Source organism: Oryx dammah, unplaced genomic scaffold, assembly GCF_014754425.2.
Source record: "Oryx dammah isolate SB20612 unplaced genomic scaffold, SCBI_Odam_1.1 HiC_scaffold_11, whole genome shotgun sequence".
Classification (NCBI taxonomy): domain Eukaryota; kingdom Metazoa; phylum Chordata; class Mammalia; order Artiodactyla; family Bovidae; genus Oryx; species Oryx dammah.
The window spans coordinates 41,605,969-41,625,680 of NW_024070195.1; the positions used below are offsets into that span (position 1 = coordinate 41,605,969).

Sequence of the window (19,712 nt, forward strand, 5' to 3'; positions counted from 1 at the left end):
TGAAGGCTTTGGGCTAGTAAGAAGCAGAGGAAACTCTGCTGGAATATAAGATAAAAGGAGAGTCCTGTTTCAACCCTAGGGTAGGGGGAACACCCAAGAACTCAGTTACTGGTCTGAGGGCACGGCTGTGCCAAGGGAGCTCTCTGGCCTGTGTGTGCTGTTGACCACCATGTATGGCAGGAGCTGGTTGCCAGAGTGGTCGCCTGTGCCCCAGGAGCCCAGCCCTGGAGAAGCAGCCACTTGCTCTTTGGGAGTCCAGTGCTCGAGAAACCTCTCAGCTGCAGGAGCCAGCTGCCTGTGGAGCCCCATGGACTACAGGATCCTGCTGTGAGAGCTTCCAGAACCAGGAAGACTAACTAATAGTGCCTTCTGACATATACCCCAATGCTCACAGCAGCACTGTTTACAGTAGCCAAAACATGCAAACCTAAATGTCCATCCGCAGAGGAATGGGTAAAGAAGATGGGGAGTACATATACATAGAGGAATATTATTCAGCCATAAAAAGAATGAAATAATGCTATTTGCCACAACATGGAGAAGGCAATGGCAACCCACTCCAAGTCCTTTTGCCTGGAAAATCCCATGGACGGAGGAGCCTGCTCGGCTGCAGTCCATGGGGTCTCTAGGAGTCGGATACGACTCAGCAACTTCACTTTCACTTTTCACTTTCATGCACTGGAGAAGGAAATGGCAACCCACTCCGGTGTTCTTGCCTGGAGAATCCCAGGGACGGGGGAGCCTGGTGTGCTGCCGTCTATGGGGTCGCACAGAGTCGGACACGACAGACGTGACTTAGCAGCAGCAGGGGAACCTAGAGGTTATCATACTAAGCAAAGTAAGTCAGAAAGACAAATATGATATCACTTATATGTGGAATCTAAAATATGCTACCAGTAAATTTATTCACCTAACAAACTTAAGATTACTAAAGGGGAAAGGGAAAGGGGATAAATTAGGAGTTTGGGATTCAGTTCAGTTCAGTTCAGTTCAGTTGCTCAGTCATGTCCGACTCTTTGCAACCCCATGAATCGCAGCATGCCAGGCCTCCCTGTCCATCGCCATCTCCCGGAGTTCACTCAGACTCACGTCCATCGAGTCCGTGATGCCATCCAGCCATCTCATCCTGGGTTGTCCCCTTCTCCTCCTGCCCCCAATCCCTCCCAACATCAGAGTCTTTTCAAATGAGTCAACTCTTTGCATGAGGTGGCCAAAGTACTGGAGCTTCAGCTTTAGCATCATTCCTTCCAAAGAAATCCCAGGGTTGAATGGACTAGTTGGATCTCCTTGCAGTCCAAGGGACCCTCAAGAGTCTTCTCCAACACCACAGTTCAAAAGCATCAAATCTTCGGCGGTCAGCCTTCCTCACAGTCCAACTCACATCCATACATGACCACAGGAAAAACCATAGCCTTGACTAGACGGACCTTAGTTGGCAGAGTAATGTCTCTGCTTTTGAATATACTATCTAGGTTGGTCATAACTTTTCTTCCAAGGAGTAAGCGTCTTTTAATTTCATGGCTGCAGTCACCATCTGCAGTGATTTTGGAGCCCAAAAAAATAAAGTCTGACACTGTTTCTACTGTTTCCCCATCTATTTCCCATGAAGTGATGGGACCAGATGCCATGATCTTTGTTTTCTGGATGTTGAGCTTTAGGCCAACTTTTTCACTCTCCTCTTTCACTTTCATCAAGAGGCTTTTTAGCTCCTCTTCACTTTCTTCCATAGGGTGGTGTCCTCTGCATATCTCAGGTTATTGATTTTTCTCCCGGCAATCTTAATTCCAGCTTGTGTTTCTTCCAACCCAGTGTTTCTCATGATGTACTCTGCATATAAGTTAAATAAGCAGGGTGACAATATACAGCCTTGACGGACTCCTTTTCCTATTTGGAACCAGTCTGTTGTTCCATGTCCAGTTCTAACTGTTGCTTCCTGACCTGCATACAGGTTTCTCCAGAGGCAGGTCAGGTGGTCTGGTATTCTCATCTCTTGGGATTAGCAGATACAAACTGCTGTGTGTAAAATAGATAACAAGTTCCTACTGTATTGCACATGAACATATTCAATATCCTGTTATAAATCATGTGTGTGCTTGTGTGCTCAGTCACTTCAGTCGTGGCTGGCTCTTGTGACCCCATGGACTGTAGCCCGCCAGGCTCCTCTGTGCATGGGATTTCCCAGGCAAGAATCCTGGAGTGGGATGCTGTGCCTTCCTCCAGGGGATCTTCCTGACCCAGGGATTGAACCCATGTATCTTACATCTCGTGCATTGGCAGGCAGGTTCTTTACCACTAGCACCATCTGGGAAGCCCAACATAATGGAGAAGAATATGAAAAAGAATTTTATTATATGTGTATCTGTAGTCTGAATCACTTTGCTGTACAATGAGAATTAACAGAACATTGTAAATCCAGAAAAAAAAGTACAATCTACAGATGAAACAAAATTGTTCCATCTGGTAAAGGAAAAATTTATTTAAAGGACTTCATTTTCTCAGAACAGAGAGTGGAGGGGTAGATTTAGAGAGGATTTGAGTGGCAATAAATTGATAAATGTCGCATTCCATTCCTTTGGTTACTCAGCTTCCATATATACCCTTCTACTCACATTCAGATTCCTGAAAACAGTTCTGTTTTTATATAATAAGACATGGCTATCCAGGGAATTCCCTGGTGGTCCAGTGGCTAGGACTTCTCATTTTCACTGCCAAGGGCCCAGGTTCAATTTCTGGTTGGGTAACTAAGATTCCACAAGTTGCAAGGCATGGCCAAAAAAAGAAGACAAAAGACACAGCTGTGTCTCTTACAAGTTCTTATCTTTTTCCGCAAATGAAGAAACTCACAGTCCCAATGGTTGTTATATCTATTGCTCTGGATATCTTCAGTCACTGTCCCACTGAATATTCTGCTCAGTTCAGTCGCTCAGTCATGTCCAGCTATTTGTGATCCCATGGACTGCAGTATGCCAGGCCTCCCTGTCCAACACCAACTCCCAGAGCTTGCTCAAACTCATATCTATCGAGTAGGTGATGCCATCCAACCATCTCATCCTCTGTCGTCCCCTTCTCCTCCTGCTTTCAATCTTTCCCAGCGTCAGGGTCTTTTCAAATGAGTCAGTTCTTCACATCAGGTGGCCACAGTATTGGAGCTTCCGCATCAGTTCTTCCAATGAATGTTCAGGACTGATTTCCTTTAGGATGAACTGGTTGGATCTCCTTGCTGTCCAAGGGACTCTCAAGAGTCTTCTCCAACACCACAGTTCAAAAGCATCAATTCTTTAGCACTCAGCTTTCTTTATGGTCCAGCTCTCACGTCCATACATGACTACTGGAAAAACCATAGCTTTGACTAGATGGACCTTTGTTGGCAGAGTAATGTCCCTGCTTTTTAATATACTGTTTAGGTTGGTCATAGCTTATCTTCCAAGGAGCAAGCGCCTTTTAATTTCATGGCTGCAGTCACCATCTGCAGTGATTTTGGAGCCCAAGAAAATAAAGTCTGTCACTGTTTCCATTGTTTCCCATCTCTTTGCCATGAAGTGATGGGATAAAGTGATAGGACTGGATGCTGTGATCTTCGTTTTTTTAAATGTTGAGTTTTAAGCCAGCTTTTCACTCTCCTTTTTCACTTGCATCAAGAGGCTCTTTAGTTCCTTTTTGCTTTCTCCCTTAGGGTGGTGTCATCTGCATATCTGAGGTTGATATTTCTCCCAGCAATCTTGATTCCAGCTTGTGCTTCATCCAGCCTGGCATTTCTCATAACGTACTCTGCATATACAGTGAAATAAACGGGATGACAATATACAGCCTTGACGTACTCCTTTCCCAATTTGGAACCAGTCTGTTGTTCCATGTCCAGTTCTAACTGTTGCTTCTTGACCTGCATACAGATTTCTCAGGAGGCAGGTCAGGTGTCTGGTATTCCCATCTCTAAGAATTTTCTGCAGTTTGTTGTGATCCACACACTCAAAGGCTTTAGCAGAAGTCAATAAAGCAGAAGTAGATGTTTTTCTGGAACTCTCTTGCTTTTTTGATGATCCAATGGATGTTGGCAGTTTGATCTCTGGTTCCTCTGCCTTTTCTAAAAGCAGCTTGAATATCTGGAAGTTTGCGGTTCATGTACTATTGAAGCCTCGCTTGGAGAATTTTGAGCATTACTATGCTAGCAAGTGAGATGAGTGCAATTGTGCAGTAGTTTGATCATTCTTTGGCATTGCCTTTCTTTGGGATTGTAATGAAGGCTGACCTTTTCCAGTCCTGTGGCCACTGCTGAGTTTTCCAAATTTGTTGACATACTGAGTTATTTTGGCATATTGTTATGCTGGCATATTGAGAATATTCTGTTACCTATAGGCTAAACTGTAAAATTTAACTTCCAACAACCTATCTATAAAATAATAATGAGGTTCCTTAAAACATTAAAAACAGAGCTACTGTATGATCCAGCAATCACACCCCTGGGCATATATCCAGAGAAAACCACAATCAAAAGATGCATGTGCCCCAGTATTCACTGCAGCACTACCTACTGTAGCTAAGACATGGAAGCACCCTAAATGTCCTTAGACAGATGAATGGATAGAGAAGATATGGTACACATGCACAATGAGATATTACTCAGCCATAAAAAGAGTGAAGTAATGCCATCTGCAGCAGTATATACACACTACAGTGTATATAATCTGGGAGTTCCCTGGTGGTCCAGAGGCTTGACACCATGCTCCCAATGCAGGAGACCTGGGTTCGATTCCTGATCAGGGAACTAGGTCCCACATGCTGCATGCAACTAAGCCCTGGCACAGAAAAATAAATAAGTTAATAAATATGAAAAAGTAGATAATCAGTAAGGACTTACTGTAAAGCACCACAAACGACTCAATATTCTGTAATAACCTACATGGGAAAAGGATCTGAAAAAGATAACTGAAATCAGTTTGCTGTACACCTGAAACTAACATGATGTTGTAAATCAGTTATGCTCCAATACGAATAAAAATTACAGATAGTAATGGGAGAGAGAAGAGAATAGCATGTACAAATAAACCCGTGCTTATGAGAAGCAGAGAGAGTGTGTGGCCTTTGCAGCTGTAATGGTCACAGGGCTGTAGTTGGTATCTGTGGTTTCCGTTCACTGTTCATCGATATTTCCCTTGTCTTCCGGTCTTGGGGTTCTTTATCTGACAGAGTGACCCAAACTTTCATTGCCAAAGAGTCTGAATGCTCAGGCATTTTTCTTTTGTTGTTTGTATGCTGTGGTTTCCCCTTGACCTTTATTATTGGGTATGGAAATACCAAGAAGTACCTCAGAATCTTCTAGATTCCAGACACAGTCCTTCTTGCCCCCAGTGTGTAGCAGCAGTCCAGCTTCCTCTTGGTACTCAGGATCAGTTATTCTAGTCCAGAGAGGAACTCCTTTCTTACCTTGTTGGCTCAGTGATATTGTTGTCGTTCAGTTGCTAAGTTGTGTCCAACTCTTTGCGACCCCATGGACTGTAGCACACCAGGCTCCTCTGTCCTTCACTATCTCCTGGAATTTGCTCAAATTCATGTCCATTGAGTTGGTGATGCTACCTAGCCATCTCATCCTCTGCTGCCCCTTCTCCTTTTGTCTTCAGTCTTTGCCAGCATCAGAGTCTTCTCCAGTGAGTCAGGTCTTTGCATCAGGTGGCCAAAGTATTAGAGCTTCCGCATCAGTCCTTCCAATGAATATTCAGGGTTGATTTCCTTTAGGATTGACTGGTTTGATCTCCTTGCAGTCCAAGGGACTCTCAAGAGTCTTCTTCAACACCACAGTTGGAAAGCATCAATTCTTCAGCGCTCAGCCTTCTTTATAGTCCAACTCTCACATCCATACACAACTACTGGAAAAACCATAGCTTTGACTAGACGGACCTTTGTCAGCAAAGTGATGTCTCTGCTTTCTAATACACTGTCTAGGGGGCTGTCTTACTTTCAAATTCTGTGAAACCAGTGCAAGCTTTCCTCCCTAATCAGCCGGGCCCGAAGTTGGCAGGATGGGAAACAAAAGTTCTGCAAGTGAGTTTTTAGATATAATAGAGCAGCCAGCCCTACTTCCACCCCTGATTCTGGGACCAAGTCTCCTCACTTTAGGGAACAGTACTGCATAATAGTTTTGATTCAAAGCATATATTGCATCTTGCAAGACAGAACTTCTTCAGTTCAGGATATTATCTCTCTCAACTAATGCTATAACTGAGTCTTCAATAAGCCATTCCACTTTTCAGTTAAGATCAGTCAACTTTCCATGGGGGGCATGTGGGTATGAACCCATTGCTGTACTTTCTTGGCTGTAAAAGGAGTTCCTTGATCAGATCCAATGCTGTGGGGCTTGCCAGAACCCAGACGGTGGGTAAGGCCTTCTGTGAGATTCTGTGAGTACATGGGTGTTGGTGCTTAACAGAGGTAGAGAAGACAGCTTTATATTCAGAATGTGTTTGTTCCATTGAGGGTGAGTCTTTGCCTCCTCAGTGAAGGAAGAGGTCCAGAAAGCTCCTAAACAAATCGTCTGCTACCGGGTGGTTGGCTCTTCCTCCCTGGGGGAGCAGTGCCACGTTATAGACTTAGTTGTTTGTGTTTTGGGGGATTTTTTTTTATTATGGTAAATATAAAATTTTTGTCATTTTAATAATGTTAAGGGTTACAATTCAGTGGCATTTACAGTGTTATGCAACCGTCACCATTACCCATTCCCAAAATGTTTTCATCCTCGCAAACAAAATTAGACGGTAACTCCTCGTATACCTCTTCCCCCAGTGCCTGGTAGCTTCTGTTTTATCTTCAGTGTCTGTGAATTTGACTGCTGTAAGTACTTCACATAAGTGGAATCATACAACATTTGTCCTTAAGCATATGGCAGATTTTACTTGGCATAATGTTTTCAAGGTTGATCCTCACTGTAGCATGGATCAGAGCTTCATCTCTTTTTGTGGCTGAAAATACTCCATTGTATGGATAATACTACATTTTGTTTATCCATGCATCTGTTGTTGGGCATTTGTGTTTTCACATTTTTGCTGTTGTGAATAGCGCTGCAGCGGGAACATTTGTGTGCAAGTCTTTGTTTGCGCATCTCTTTTCCAGTCTTTGGAATATATACCCCGGAGTGGAATTGCAGAGTCGTGTGATAATGTTTAATTTATTGAGAAACCACTAGAGTGTTTTCCATGGTGTCTTACCATTTTACATTCCCACCAGAAATGTAGGAGGGTTCCTATTTCTCAACATTTTCACTTACTTTTCAGCATGTATTTTTCCATTTTAAAAACATTAGACATCTTCCCCTGGTGCGGCCACGTCTGACGTGGAGTCTTGCAGTGGTTTTGACTTGCATTTCCCTTGTGGCCAGTGGTGAGGAGCATCTCCCTGTGCTTGGCGCTCTCTTCTGCATTGTCTTTGGCGAATTGTTTACTCAGGTCCTTTGCCCATTTTAAAATTGAGTTGTCTTTTTGCTGTTGAGTTGTAAAAGTTCCTTAAACATTCTGCATCCTTGACCCTTGTCAGATAAATGATTTGCAGATATTTTCTTCCATTCTTGGGTAGCTCCCCCCCACTTTTCTTGCTGTGTCCCTTGATGCACAAATGTTTTCATTTTAACGAAGCCCAATTCATCTAGTCTGTGGTAACTTCTGCTTTTGGTGTCATATCTTGTGAAATCCAAAATTGTGAAGATTTGCTCCTGTTTTCTTCTGAGAATTTCAGAACTTAAGCTCTTATCTTTAGGTCTTCTACCCAATTTGAGTTATATTTTATTTGGTGTAGGTATGGTTCAACTTCACTCTTCTGTATGTGGATATCCAGTTTCCCCCAATACCATTTGTTGAAAAGACCGTCCTTTCCCCATTGAATGGCCGTGGCATTGTTTTCAAAACTCATGTGGCCACACGTCCAGGTCTTATTTCTGGGCTCTGTACTCCAGTGTGCTTTGTGCGTCTCTCCGTACGCCAGTATATGCTTGGTCTCCTGTGGGCCATTTTCATCTGACGATAGGTGGCTGTGTGCACATCCAGGCTTGTGCCTAGGTCGGTCAGACAACACCTGATGGGACGCTCAGGCCACATCTCACCCGCTGTCCTGTGTTAAGGTGTTTGCTTTCTCCCAAGGGTCAAGAGCGAGCCAGAAACGATTTCTCCAAAGGCAGATAGTTATCCCCAGAAGAGGGCGTAGATTTGCTCCCACATCCTAGAAGTCTGTGCTGTGCTGCTCCTGTCGGTGCTTGCCCAGAGGGTGTGTACAGCATCCTCAACTCGCCAGGGACACTTCAGGAATCCTCGAGTCTCCTGGGCTGGGCTTGCTGCAGAGCCTAAGTTTTGCTTGGTTCCACTTGAAACTGGCAGCCTTGTGAATGACTCTAAATGAACGTCCCAGCAGCAGTCTCAAATGTGGTGTATGTTACCTTGAAAATCCACAAAGATCGACAAGTGTTTTGCCTTTTTTCATGATGGGTTGTTTGATGTGCAGCAGCTTATCTTTCATCTTGGAGTGGATCGCTTGACAGGCTCAGATCACTGAAACTCTAAATCACTTCCCTGAGGTCAGGGCTGCCCATTCTTACAGGGATTATCTGCCAGGCTCTAGTTTGCATGTTTTTTTTGAGACATTTTATTTTATTTTATTATTTTTGTTTTTTGTTTTGTTTTTTTAAAGATTTGTAGTTTGTTTTATTACTATTTTTTTTAATTAATTAATTTATTTTTAATTTTTACTTTACAATTCTCTATTGGTTTTGGCATAGATTGACATGAATCCACCACAGGTGTACATGCGTTCCCAAACATGAACCCCCCTCCCACCCCCCTCCCCACAACATCTCTCTGGGTCATCCCCGCGCGTCAGCCCCAAGCGTGTCATATCCTGCATCAGACATAGACTGGCATTTCGATTCTTACATGATATTATACATGTTTCAATGCCATTCTCCCAAATCATCACACCCTCTCCCTCTCCCTCTGAGTCCAAAAGTCCGCTATACACATCTGTGTCTTTTTTGCTGTCCTGCATACAGGGTCATCATTGCCATCTTCCTAAATTCCATATATATGTGTTAGTATACTGTATTGGTGTTTTTGAGACATTTTAAATACTTGCTACTTTCTGCTCATCAGATCCACTGGACGTGTGTGGCCATTTGAGTTCAAACTTCACTCATTGTGCAGATTTTGTATCAGTCAGGGTGCAGTCAGGCAAAAGAAACCACAGGGTGATTTGAACAAGGAGACGCTGCTGTGCAGTGGGAACTTGCTGGGAGGAGCACCCCGGAGCCGAGAGAGAGAGCCTCTTCCTCTGGCCGTGTCTCTTTAGCACCCTCTGCCGGCAGAACATAACACTGTGCCGGCCCGCAAAGGAAACCGAAAGGGCCCAGCGCGATTTCCCAGAGTAGGCACTGATGGGCAGATTTGGAACTGAGAGGCTCCGGATGCATAACTGGTATAGTTTGTCAGTTAAATGGACAACGCAGAGCAAGTTTTACTTGTTCAAGATGAAGCTAAATAATTGGGACCTTGCTGTGACGATACAGTATTTCATTCAATTATTAATAACTAACCCTATTCCTCACCATCACCAATATCTGTATGTTACCGAGGCACAGATGTGAATAAGACAGTCTCTGTCCACAGGGAACTTATATATTTTTCTGTTAATAAGTTATTTCAAGGGACTTTTAACAGTTCCTTTGCCTATTTCATTCTTTGAAGTAAAATTGAACCCTCAAAAATGCTTGCCTTGGTAAATTGAGTACCTCATCAGATTGCCCTGGTGGCACAGTGGATAGGAGTCCCCCCGCCAGTGCAGGGGACACAGGTTCAATCTCTGGTCAAGAAAGATCCCACATGGTGCAGAGCGGCTAAGCCCATGTGCGGCAACAGAGCCCACGCCCTGTAGCCCGGTGCTGCAGCTGCTGAAGCCTGCACTCCTAGAGTCTGTGCGCTGCCGCAGAAGCCGCCGCAACGGAGCGCAGCTGCCGCCTGCTACAACCGGAGGAACCTATGCAGAAGCAGCGGAGGCTCAGTGCAGGCAGAATACCTAAATAAGTAAAGTAGAAATTAAAAAAGATTCTTAAAGAGTACTTTAGCACCATGTGAGGGTGTATATTTTATATCTGTGTACCTTGCATTTCTTTTTTACCATACCCCTTGATTTTATTTATCTCTTTATCTCAATCTGTGTAGAAAATGATACACTTACTGCTGCTATCATTGATCCCCTAAACCCTTGAACTATCACTGGTCCCTAAACAAAGATAAATAATATTCTTTACGGAATTGAGGGACCTGTGGTGTTGGAGAAGATCCTTGAGAGTCCCTTGGACTGCAAGGAGATCCAACCAGTCCATTCTGAAGGAGATCAGCCCTGGGATTTCTTTGGAAGGAATGATGCTAAAGCTGAAACTCCAGTACTTTGGCCACCTCATGCGAAGAGTTGACTCATTGGAAAAGACTCTGATGCTGGGAGGGATTGGGGGCAGGAGGAGAAGGGGACGACAGAGGATGAGATGGCTGGCTGGCATCACGGACTCGATGGACATGAGTCTGAGTGAACTCGGGGAGATGGTGATGGACAGGGAGGCCTGGCGTGCTGCGATTCATGGGGTCGCAAAGAGTCGGACACGACTGAGTGACTGAACTGAACTTCTTTAAAAAAAATTTTTTTTTGGATTATAGTTGATTTACAATATTGTGTTAATTTCTGCTGTACAACAAAATATTCAGTCATACATATAACCACTCTTTTTTAGATTATTTTTCCATATGGGTCATAGAGTATTGAGAAGAGTTCCCTGTGCTATAAAGTAGGTCCTTATTAGTTACTATTTTATATATAATAGTGTATATTGTCTATCCCAGTCTCCCAGTTTATACCTTTCCTCTGCCCCCCGCTTTCCACCCTGGTAACCATGAGTTTGTTTTCTACATCTGTGGTTCTATTTCTGTTTTGTAAATAAATTCATTTGAACCATTATTTTAGATTCCATATGTCAGTTCAGTTCAGTCACTCAGTCATGTCCGATTCTTTGCAACCCCATAGACTGTAGCACGCCAGGCCTCCCTGTCCATCACTAGCTCCCAGAGTTTACTCAAACTTGTGTTCATGGAGTCAGTGATGCCATCCAACCATCTCATCCTCTGTCGTCCCCTTCTCCCACCTTCAGTCTTTCCCAGCATCAGGATCTTTTCTAATGAGTCAGTTCTTTGCAACAGGTGGCCAGAGTATTGGAGTTTAAGCTTCAGCAGCAGTCCTTCCAGTGAATATTCAGGACTGATTTCCCTTAATGGACTGGCTGGATCTCCTTGCAGTCCAAGGGACTCTCAAGAGTCACCTCCAACACCACAGTTCAAAAGCATCAATTTTCAGCCCTCAGCTTTCTTTATAGTTCAACTTTTCTTTATAGTTCACATTCGTACATGACTACTGGAAAAACCATAACCTTGACTAGACAGACCTTTGTTGACAAAGTAATGTCTCTACTTTTAATCATAACTTTTCTTTCAAGGAGCAAGCGTCTTTTAATTCATGGCTGCAGTCACCATCTGCAGTGATTTTGGAGCCCAAAAAAATAAAGTCTGTCACTGTTTCCATTGTTTCCCCATCTATTTGCCATGAAGTGATGGGACCAGATGCCATGATCTTAGTTTTCTGAATGTTGAGCTTTAAGCCAACTTTTTCACTCTCCTCTTTCGCTTCATGTCAATCTATGCCAAAACCAATACAGAATTGTAAAGTAAAAATTAAAAATAAATAAATAAATTTATTAAAAAAAAAAGAAGCTCTTTATTTCTTCTTCACTTTCTGCCATAAGGGTGGTGTCACCTGCATATCTGAGGTTATTGATATTTCTCCCGGCAATCTTGATTCCAGCTTGTGCTTCATCCAGCCCAGCATTTCTCATTAAGAGTACTCTGCATAGAAGTTAAATAAGCAGGGTGACAATATACAGCCTTGACATACTTCTTTCCCAATTTGGAACCAGTCTGTTGTTCCATATCCAGTTCTAACTGTTGCTTCTTGACCTGCATACAGATTTCTCAGGAGGCAGGTAAGGTGTCTGATATTCCCATCTCTTGAAGAATTTTCCACAGTTTGTTGTGATCCACACAGTCAAAGGCTTTAGCAGAAGTCAATAAAGCAGAAGTAGATGTTTTTCTGGAACTCTCTTGCTTTTTCCATGATCCAGCGGATGTTGGCAATTTGATCTCTGGTTCCTCTGCCTTTTTCTAAATCCAGCTTGAACATCTGGAAGTTCATGGTTCACGTACTATTGAAGCCTGGCGTGGAGAATTTTGAGCATTACTTTACTAGCATGTGAGATGAGTGCAATTGTATAGTAGTTTGAACCTTCTTTGGCACTGCTTTTCTTTGGGATCGGAATGAAAACTGACCTTTTCCAGTCCTGTGGCCACTGCTGAGTTTTCCAAATTTGCTGGCATATTGAGTGTAGCACTTACACGCCATCATCTTATAGGATTTAAAATAGCTCAACTGGAATTCCATCACCTCCACTAGCTTTGTTCCTAGTGATGCTTCCTAAGGCCCACTTGACTTTGCATTCCAGGATGTCTGGCTCTAGGTGAGTGATCACACCATCATGGTTATCTGGGTCATGAAGATCTTTTTTGTATAGTTCTTCTGTGAATTCCTCCCACCTCTTCTTAATGTCTTCTGCTTCTGTTAGGTCCATACCATTTCTGTCCTTTATCGAGCCCATCTTTGCATGAAATGTTCCCTTGGTATCTCTAATTTTCTTGAAGAGATCTCTAGTCTTTCCCATTCTATTGTTTTCCTCTATTTCTTTGCATTGATCACTGAGGCAGGCTTTCTTATTTCTCCTTGCTATTCTTTGGAACTCTGCATTCAAATGGGTATATCTTTCCTTTTCTCTTTTGCCTTTCACTTCTCTTCTTTTCATAGCTATTTGTAAGCCCTCCTCAGACAACCACTTTGCCTTTTTGCATTTCTTTTTCTTGAGGGTGGTTTTGATCACTGTACAATGTCACAAACCTCTGTCCATAGTTCTTCAGGCACTCTAATCAGATCTAATCCCTTGAATCTGTACGTCACTTCCACTATATAATCGTAAGGGATTTGCTTTAGGTCATACCTAAATGGTCTAGTGGTTTTCCCTACTTCCTTCAATTTAAGTCTGAATTTGGCAATAAGGAGTTCATGATCTGAGCCACAGTCAGCTCCTGGTCTTGTTTTTGCTGACTGTATAGAGCTTGTCTGTCTTTGGCTGCAAAGAATATAATCAGTCTGATTTTGGTATTGACCATCTGGTGATGTCCATGTGTAGAGTCTTCTCTTGTGTGGTTGGAAGAGGGTGTTTGCTATGACAAGTGCGTTCTCTTGGCAGAACTCTATTAGCCTTTGCCCTGCTTCATTCTGTACTCCAAGGCCAAATTTGCGTGTTACTCCAGGTGTTTCTTGATGTCCTACTTTTGCATTCCAGCCCCCTATAACGAAAAGGACATCTTTTTTGGGTGTTAGTTCTAGAAGGCCTCGCAGGTCTTCATAAAACTGTTCAACTTCAGCTTCTTCAGCATTGCTGGTCAGGGCATAAACTTAGATTACTGTGATGTTGAATGGTTTGCCTTGGAAATGAACAGAGATCATTCTGTCAGTTTTGAGATTGCATCCAAGTACTGCATTTAAAACTCTTGTTGACTATGATGGCTACTCCATTTCTTCTAAGGGATTGTTGCCCACAGTAGTAGATGTGATGGTCATTTGAGTTAAATTCACCCATTCCAGTCCATTTTAGTTCACTGATTCCTAAAATGTCCATGTTCACTCTTGCCATCTCCTGTTTGACCACTTCAATTTGCCTTGATTCATGGACCTAACATTCCAGGTTCCTATGCAGTATTGCTCTTTACAGCTTTGGACTTTACTTCCATCACCAGTCACATCCAGAACTGGGTACTGATTTTGCTTTGGGTCCATCTCTTCATTCTTTCTGGAGTTTCCATATGTAAGTGACATCATATGTTTGTCTTTCTCTGTCTGACTTCACTCAGTATGACAGTCTCTAGGTCCGTCTATGCAAATGGCATTCTTTCTTTCTTTTTGATGACTAATGTTCTGTTGTATATATGTATGACGTCATCTTTATCCATCCCTGTTGATGGACTTCAGGCTGTTTCCACAGGTTGTCTCCAATAGTCCTGGCTATTGTAAGTAGTGTTGCTGTGAATATTGGAGGGCATGTATTATTTCACATTATGGTAGTCTCTGGATATATGCCCAGGAATGGGAGTGCAGGGACGTATTATAGCCCTATTTTTAGTTTTTTAAGGAACTTCCATACTGTTCTCCACATTGGATGTACCAGTTTATATGCCCACCAACCATATAGAGGGTTTCCTTTTCTCCACACCTTCTCCAGCTTTTATTGTTTATAGATTTTTGATGGCCATTCTGACCAGTGTGAGGTGATACCTCACTATAGTTCTGATTTGCATTTCTCTAATAATGAGTGATGCTGAGCATCTTTTCATGTGCTTTTTGTAAGGGACCTAACTTCTGATCCTTAAAAGACATAGGCTGAGATGTCTCTGGCTGAAGGGGGGGATTGTCCATTAGAGAGAGCTGGGGGCTCTGAACAGAAGCATCTCATCCTCTGACTTTCTTTCCTGGGCAGATCCTGCTGTCACTGCTATTACCACGCCAGAACCGCCTGAGAAGTGAGATTGAAGAAGCCCTGGACATGGACCTCCTTAAGCAGGAAGCAGAACACGGGTCCCTGAATGTACCTCATCTTTCCAAGTACATTCTCAACATGATGACGCTGCTGTGTGCACCGGTTCGCGACGAGGCAGTGCAGAAACTGGAGAACATCTCAGACCCTGTTCGGTTACTGAGGTGTGAAGCTTGACCACCGGGCCGGGCACAACTGGGCGGGACACTGGCTCACAGCCACTGTCTCTTCCCCACTGAAGACCTGGCTGACTCCTCCTTGCCGTGGCCCATTCCCTTTTCTTTTCTGAAGATGGCCTTAGATTGATTTGGCTCCCTGTATACCATCCTACCGTAGGTCACTGGAGTATGTAATCCTTTCTTCCAAGGAACGCAGACACCCCTATGCCAGGCTTTCTCATTGAAGTTCACACAGTGTGAAGATAGAGATTGGAGACTATCCCTTTTTCAGAGTTATAGAAACCAAGACCCAGAAAGTTTAAAAAAAAAAAAAAAAGTGAATTGTCCAAAAATAGCATCAGAAATAGCATCAGCTGTAATCTTACTGTTCAGAGAGATTTGTTGTCATGCTGATGTATTTCCTTCTACTGACTCCTTTTTTTTTTAAAGAGACACAGAATGACTGGTGTGGAAAAGTCCAAAGGCTGTAACATCCAGAGATTTACTTGCTCCTAGTTCTGCCAGTCATTCACTCTGGGCCTTGGGTCCTGGGCCACAGTGCCATCTTTTGTAAATTTCAGAGGCGAGACCTAAAGCCCCTCCCACCTCTAGAATACAGTGATTTAATGATATCTTGTGTAGGTCCCCCCCCACCACCACGACTGGAGAAAGTAAGGAAACATCCCTTCATAGTACAAATACTCCGTTTTCTCCTGTGTCAGAGGGATCTTCCAGGTTCTGAGCCTGATGAAAATGGACATGGTGAACTACACTATCCAGAGCCTTCAGCCCCAGCTGCAGGAACATTCCATCCAGTTCGAACGAGCGAAATTTCAGGACCTTCTCAACAAGCAGCCCAGTATGTATATAAACTTGAGGGAAAGCGGGGGTGGGGGTGGGGAGTATGACCTTGGGTTCTGGCTTTATGATGTGAGCGAGAACTCTGCCTCTGTTTAGGAACAGAGTTTCTCGCTCAGACTAGGGGCTGCAGAAGGCCAGAAAGACCCCCACCCAAAGCATTTCCCTCCTGAGGGGAGGAGACCTCCAGCCGCGGTGCCCAGGCCACAGGGGCAGTGCTGAGGGGGCCTCCGCTCTGTGCAGGTCTCCTGGATCACACCACCCGCTGGCTGACCCGCGCGGCCACAGAGCTGTCTGCGCCGCTGCCCAGCGGCCCTGGCCCCGACGCTGCTGACGCCTCCAGCTCGGCCTGCTCCTCCCCCAGCGAGGCGGCCAGCAGCCCGGAGCCCCTCAGCCCCACCATGGTGCTGTCCCAGGGCTTCCTGAACCTCCTTCTCTGGGACCCTGAAGACGACGAGTTCCCTGAGGTAGGAGGGGCCGCCCGGCCCTGTGGTACGGGCCGCAGGGCCTGCCCAGGGCTGCCCCCGCTGACGGCCTGCCTGCCTGCCCCCCAGACCCTGCTGACGGACAGAGCGCGGCTGCAGGAGCTGGAGGCACAGCTGCGCCAGCTAACCATCCTGGCCTCCGTCTTGCTGGTTTCCAGCAGCTTCTCTGGCAGCATCCTGTTTGGCTCACCTCAGTTTGTGGATAAGCTGAAACGCGTAACCAAAGCCCTGTTGGAGGAGTTCAAGTCCAGGTGAGCTGCAGAGGTCTGCTTTAGACCAAAGTGGTGTGAGGACGCGGTGCTGAGGCGGGATGCCTCGTGTTCCCGCAAACCGCAGAGAGGCCCTGGGACTCAGCCACAGAGATGCAGGGTGTCTTTCCTTAAGTGCTCTCGAGGCTGCTTTTTTAAAATTTTTATCGAGGTATAATTGATTTACAATGTTGTGTTGGTTTCAGGCGCACAGCAACGTGAATCGGTCATACATTTATCCCTCTTTGTAAGATTCTTTTCCCACAGGCCGTTAGAGTACTGAGTAGAGCTCCCTGCGCTGCCTAGCAGGGATCTGTTCCATATGTGGTAGTGAGTATAGTGATCTGTTTCATATGTGATCTGTTTCATGTGTAGTAGTGAATATATGCATCAATCTCAGTCTTCCAATTTATCTCCCTTCTCTTCTTGAGACTTCTAACAAAGAGAAAGAAAACTTTCTTCCAACAGGGCAGGATGGAGGATTGTTTACTGCAAAATGATTCATTATGTTGTTGCTACAGAGGAATCTTTCTCTAGTTGTGTGGGCTAGTCTTACTTAACTCCAGGAGCCAGTCAGCAGTGTGGATTGAGCGTCCACTGAGTGCAGGGTGACACACCCTGGAAGAGGAAGAAGTGGAATCAGAAGGCCAGGTCATTGTAATTGGTGAGAGTAGGAGAGATGACCATGGAAAATGTCCCAAGAAAGTCTTAAAAGTGCACATATATAAATTACATGGAGTTGGAACGTTCTGAGTGGATATGCAACCCCTGTCCAGAGTTGGTTTTAGTTTATCTTGTTTTCTAAGAAGAACATGGTGTCATACAGAGAATACTGTCTGGAGGGTAATGGCGGAAACACTGCCCTGCCCACTGGGCTCAAGCTCCCAGGGTCTGGGATGAGGGCGGCAGGGTGGCTGGGCATCTCCCTGGTGCTGGCCCGACTTACGGTGTGGAGCGTCGGGGCTCGTGGCCACCCCCGGGTCCCAGCTCACTCTCCTCCATGGTCTAGGCCTGAGGAGGAGGCTATGCTGACTGTGAGCGAACAGGTGGCTCAGGAGATCCACCAGAGCCTCAAGAACATGGGCCTGGCTGCTCTGAGCAGCGACAACACGGGCTCTCTGATAGGGCAGCTCCAGGACGTCGCCAGGAAGGAGAACTGTGTCCGCAGCGTCATTGGTGAGTGTGCCCGTCGGAGCGAGAATGGTGAGGGGAGAGGCCGATCCCGACCCCCGGACATTGCTCACCGAGCCAGTTAACAATAAAAAGCATGGTAACTAGACAAGCCGCTGGGTAGGCTTTAGTTTTTGCAAAATGCTGGGTTGAAAATATATCCCTTTTGGTTGAAAGACTGCCGCTGTGAGGTCTCCCTGTGGTCCAGTGGTTAAGACCCCACGCTTCCACTGCTTGGGTTTGGTTCTTGGTCAGAGAAGTTCTACATGCTGTGAGGTGCAACCAAAAATTTTTTAAAAAGATAAAAAATAAAGGCTGACTCTCTTGGTTCTAAGGGAGACTTGCACCAGCAATTCATAGCTTCTCGGTGTGGCATACTGTCCAACTTGGTTAAGTCATCCTTGGCTTTCTGGGTCATTTCTGATAGGGGCTTCCCAGGTAGCTCAGTGGTAAAGAATCTGCCCACCAAAGTAAGAGCCACAGGAGCTGTGGGTTTGATCCCTGGGTCAGGAAAATCCCCTGGAGGAGGAAACGGCAATCCACTCCAGTATTCTTGCCAGGATAATCCCATGGACAGAGAAGCCTGCCAGGCTACAGTTCATGGGGTCACAAAGATTCAGCATACTGTCCAACTTGGTTAAGTCATCCTTGACTTTCTGGGTCATTTCTGGCTACAGTCCAAGACATGTGACACCCACCCCCTGCCAACAAGAAATTGATGCTGAATTAGGTTGGGGGACATGTCCCCAAAGCAGGGATTTCCCCTCTCCCATGTTGAATTGGCAGCTGTGAACTTGACTTTGCTCTAACCTCAGCCATCTGAAGGGTCAGTTGAAGATCCTCCTGTTGCATCAGACACTAGGACCTGTCTGATGGATACTTTAGGAATCTTTTGAATAGAAATGTACTAGCCCAAACTACTAGTAGTTTTGGATCTTCTCTCTGTCCTTAGGAGCTGGGTCCCTTCTAGGTGAGTGGGTGGGTCAGTGCGTATCTCATTTAACTTTGAAGTTAGGAGTGTGGTGGGCAGTGTTTCTCCCTGAAGTTATTTGCCTTCTCACTATCTTTCCCTGCCCACAGATCAGCGGATCCACTTGTTCCTCAAATGCTGTTTGGTTCTTGGTGTGCAGCGGTCTCTGCTGGACCTCCCTGGAGGCCTCACCCTCATTGAGGCAGAGCTGGCAGAACTGGGCCAGAAGTTTGTCAGCCTCACACACCACAACCAGCAGGTGTTCGGCCCCTACTACACGGAGATCTTAAAGAGCCTCCTCCCCCCAGCTCAGGTGCCGGAGACAGAAGTGGCGTCTCTCTGATGGTGCTGGCTCCGGGCCCTGGCTCCTTGGACCCAGCAGCGAAGCCCTCCATCTTCTTGGGGTGACATCACCGAGCAGCACGCCCTCTCCCTGGCTGCAGCCAGCACACCATGCTGCAGTGACCTAGTGTGTGAACTCCTGCTGGCCCAGATGCATCCACTAATAAACTTCTGAACTGCAAGCAAACCCCCTGCTTTGCGTGCTGCAGCTGTGGCCAGGCCCTGTGTGCTCAGCCGCCCACCAGCCGAGCAGCCAGCAGGCCCCAGTTTTTCCTCCAGGTGCCGCCTTCAGCACACAGAGCAGAGAAGCTAAGACACCTGGTACTAACACTGTTCTCTGAGGGTAAAGTTATTTCTCTAAGGGCTCTGAAAACTCTGTGGAATTACCTAAAATGTGAGCGTCTTTCTGGAATTTAGGAGTTTGTTTTGTCTAATTCAGTTCAGATTTGGGCATGATTGAAAAAAATTATTGGAAACCTCATTTCCAGGACCAAATTCCCCTAAAGGTTTCATTCTTTTGTTAAAAAAAAAAAAGCTTTATGTGGCTACGCTGGGTCTTAGCTGTGGGATCTTTAGTTATGGCAGGCTGACTCCCTGTTGTGGCATGTGGGATCTAGTTCCCTGACCAGAGGTCAAACCTAAGCCCCCTGCTTTGGGAGCTGGGAGTCTTAGCCGCCAGACCACTAGGAACGTTCCCTGGCTGAAGGTTTCAAATGACGTAGTAAGGGGTCCAGAGGAGTAAGCGCCTCAGCTCCCTCTGCTGGGGCAGGT

The 19,712-nt window shown here is 45.3% G+C and overlaps 1 protein-coding gene across 1 annotated transcript in view; it reads left to right on the plus strand.

Annotated features, from left to right (window-relative positions):
• Positions 1-19,454, plus strand: part of TCP11 (t-complex 11) — a 33,782-nt gene extending 14,328 nt beyond the window's left edge. Inside the window, exons 5-10 of the mRNA XM_040249059.1 lie at positions 14,654-14,874; positions 15,591-15,727; positions 15,970-16,193; positions 16,281-16,462; positions 17,469-17,635; positions 18,710-19,454. Of these exons, the coding sequence (XP_040104993.1) occupies positions 14,654-14,874; positions 15,591-15,727; positions 15,970-16,193; positions 16,281-16,462; positions 17,469-17,635; positions 18,710-18,942 (1,164 nt within the window). The 3' untranslated portion in view covers positions 18,943-19,454. The remainder of the gene's footprint in view (positions 1-14,653; positions 14,875-15,590; positions 15,728-15,969; positions 16,194-16,280; positions 16,463-17,468; positions 17,636-18,709) is intronic.
• The last annotated feature ends 258 nt before the right edge of the window (positions 19,455-19,712 follow it).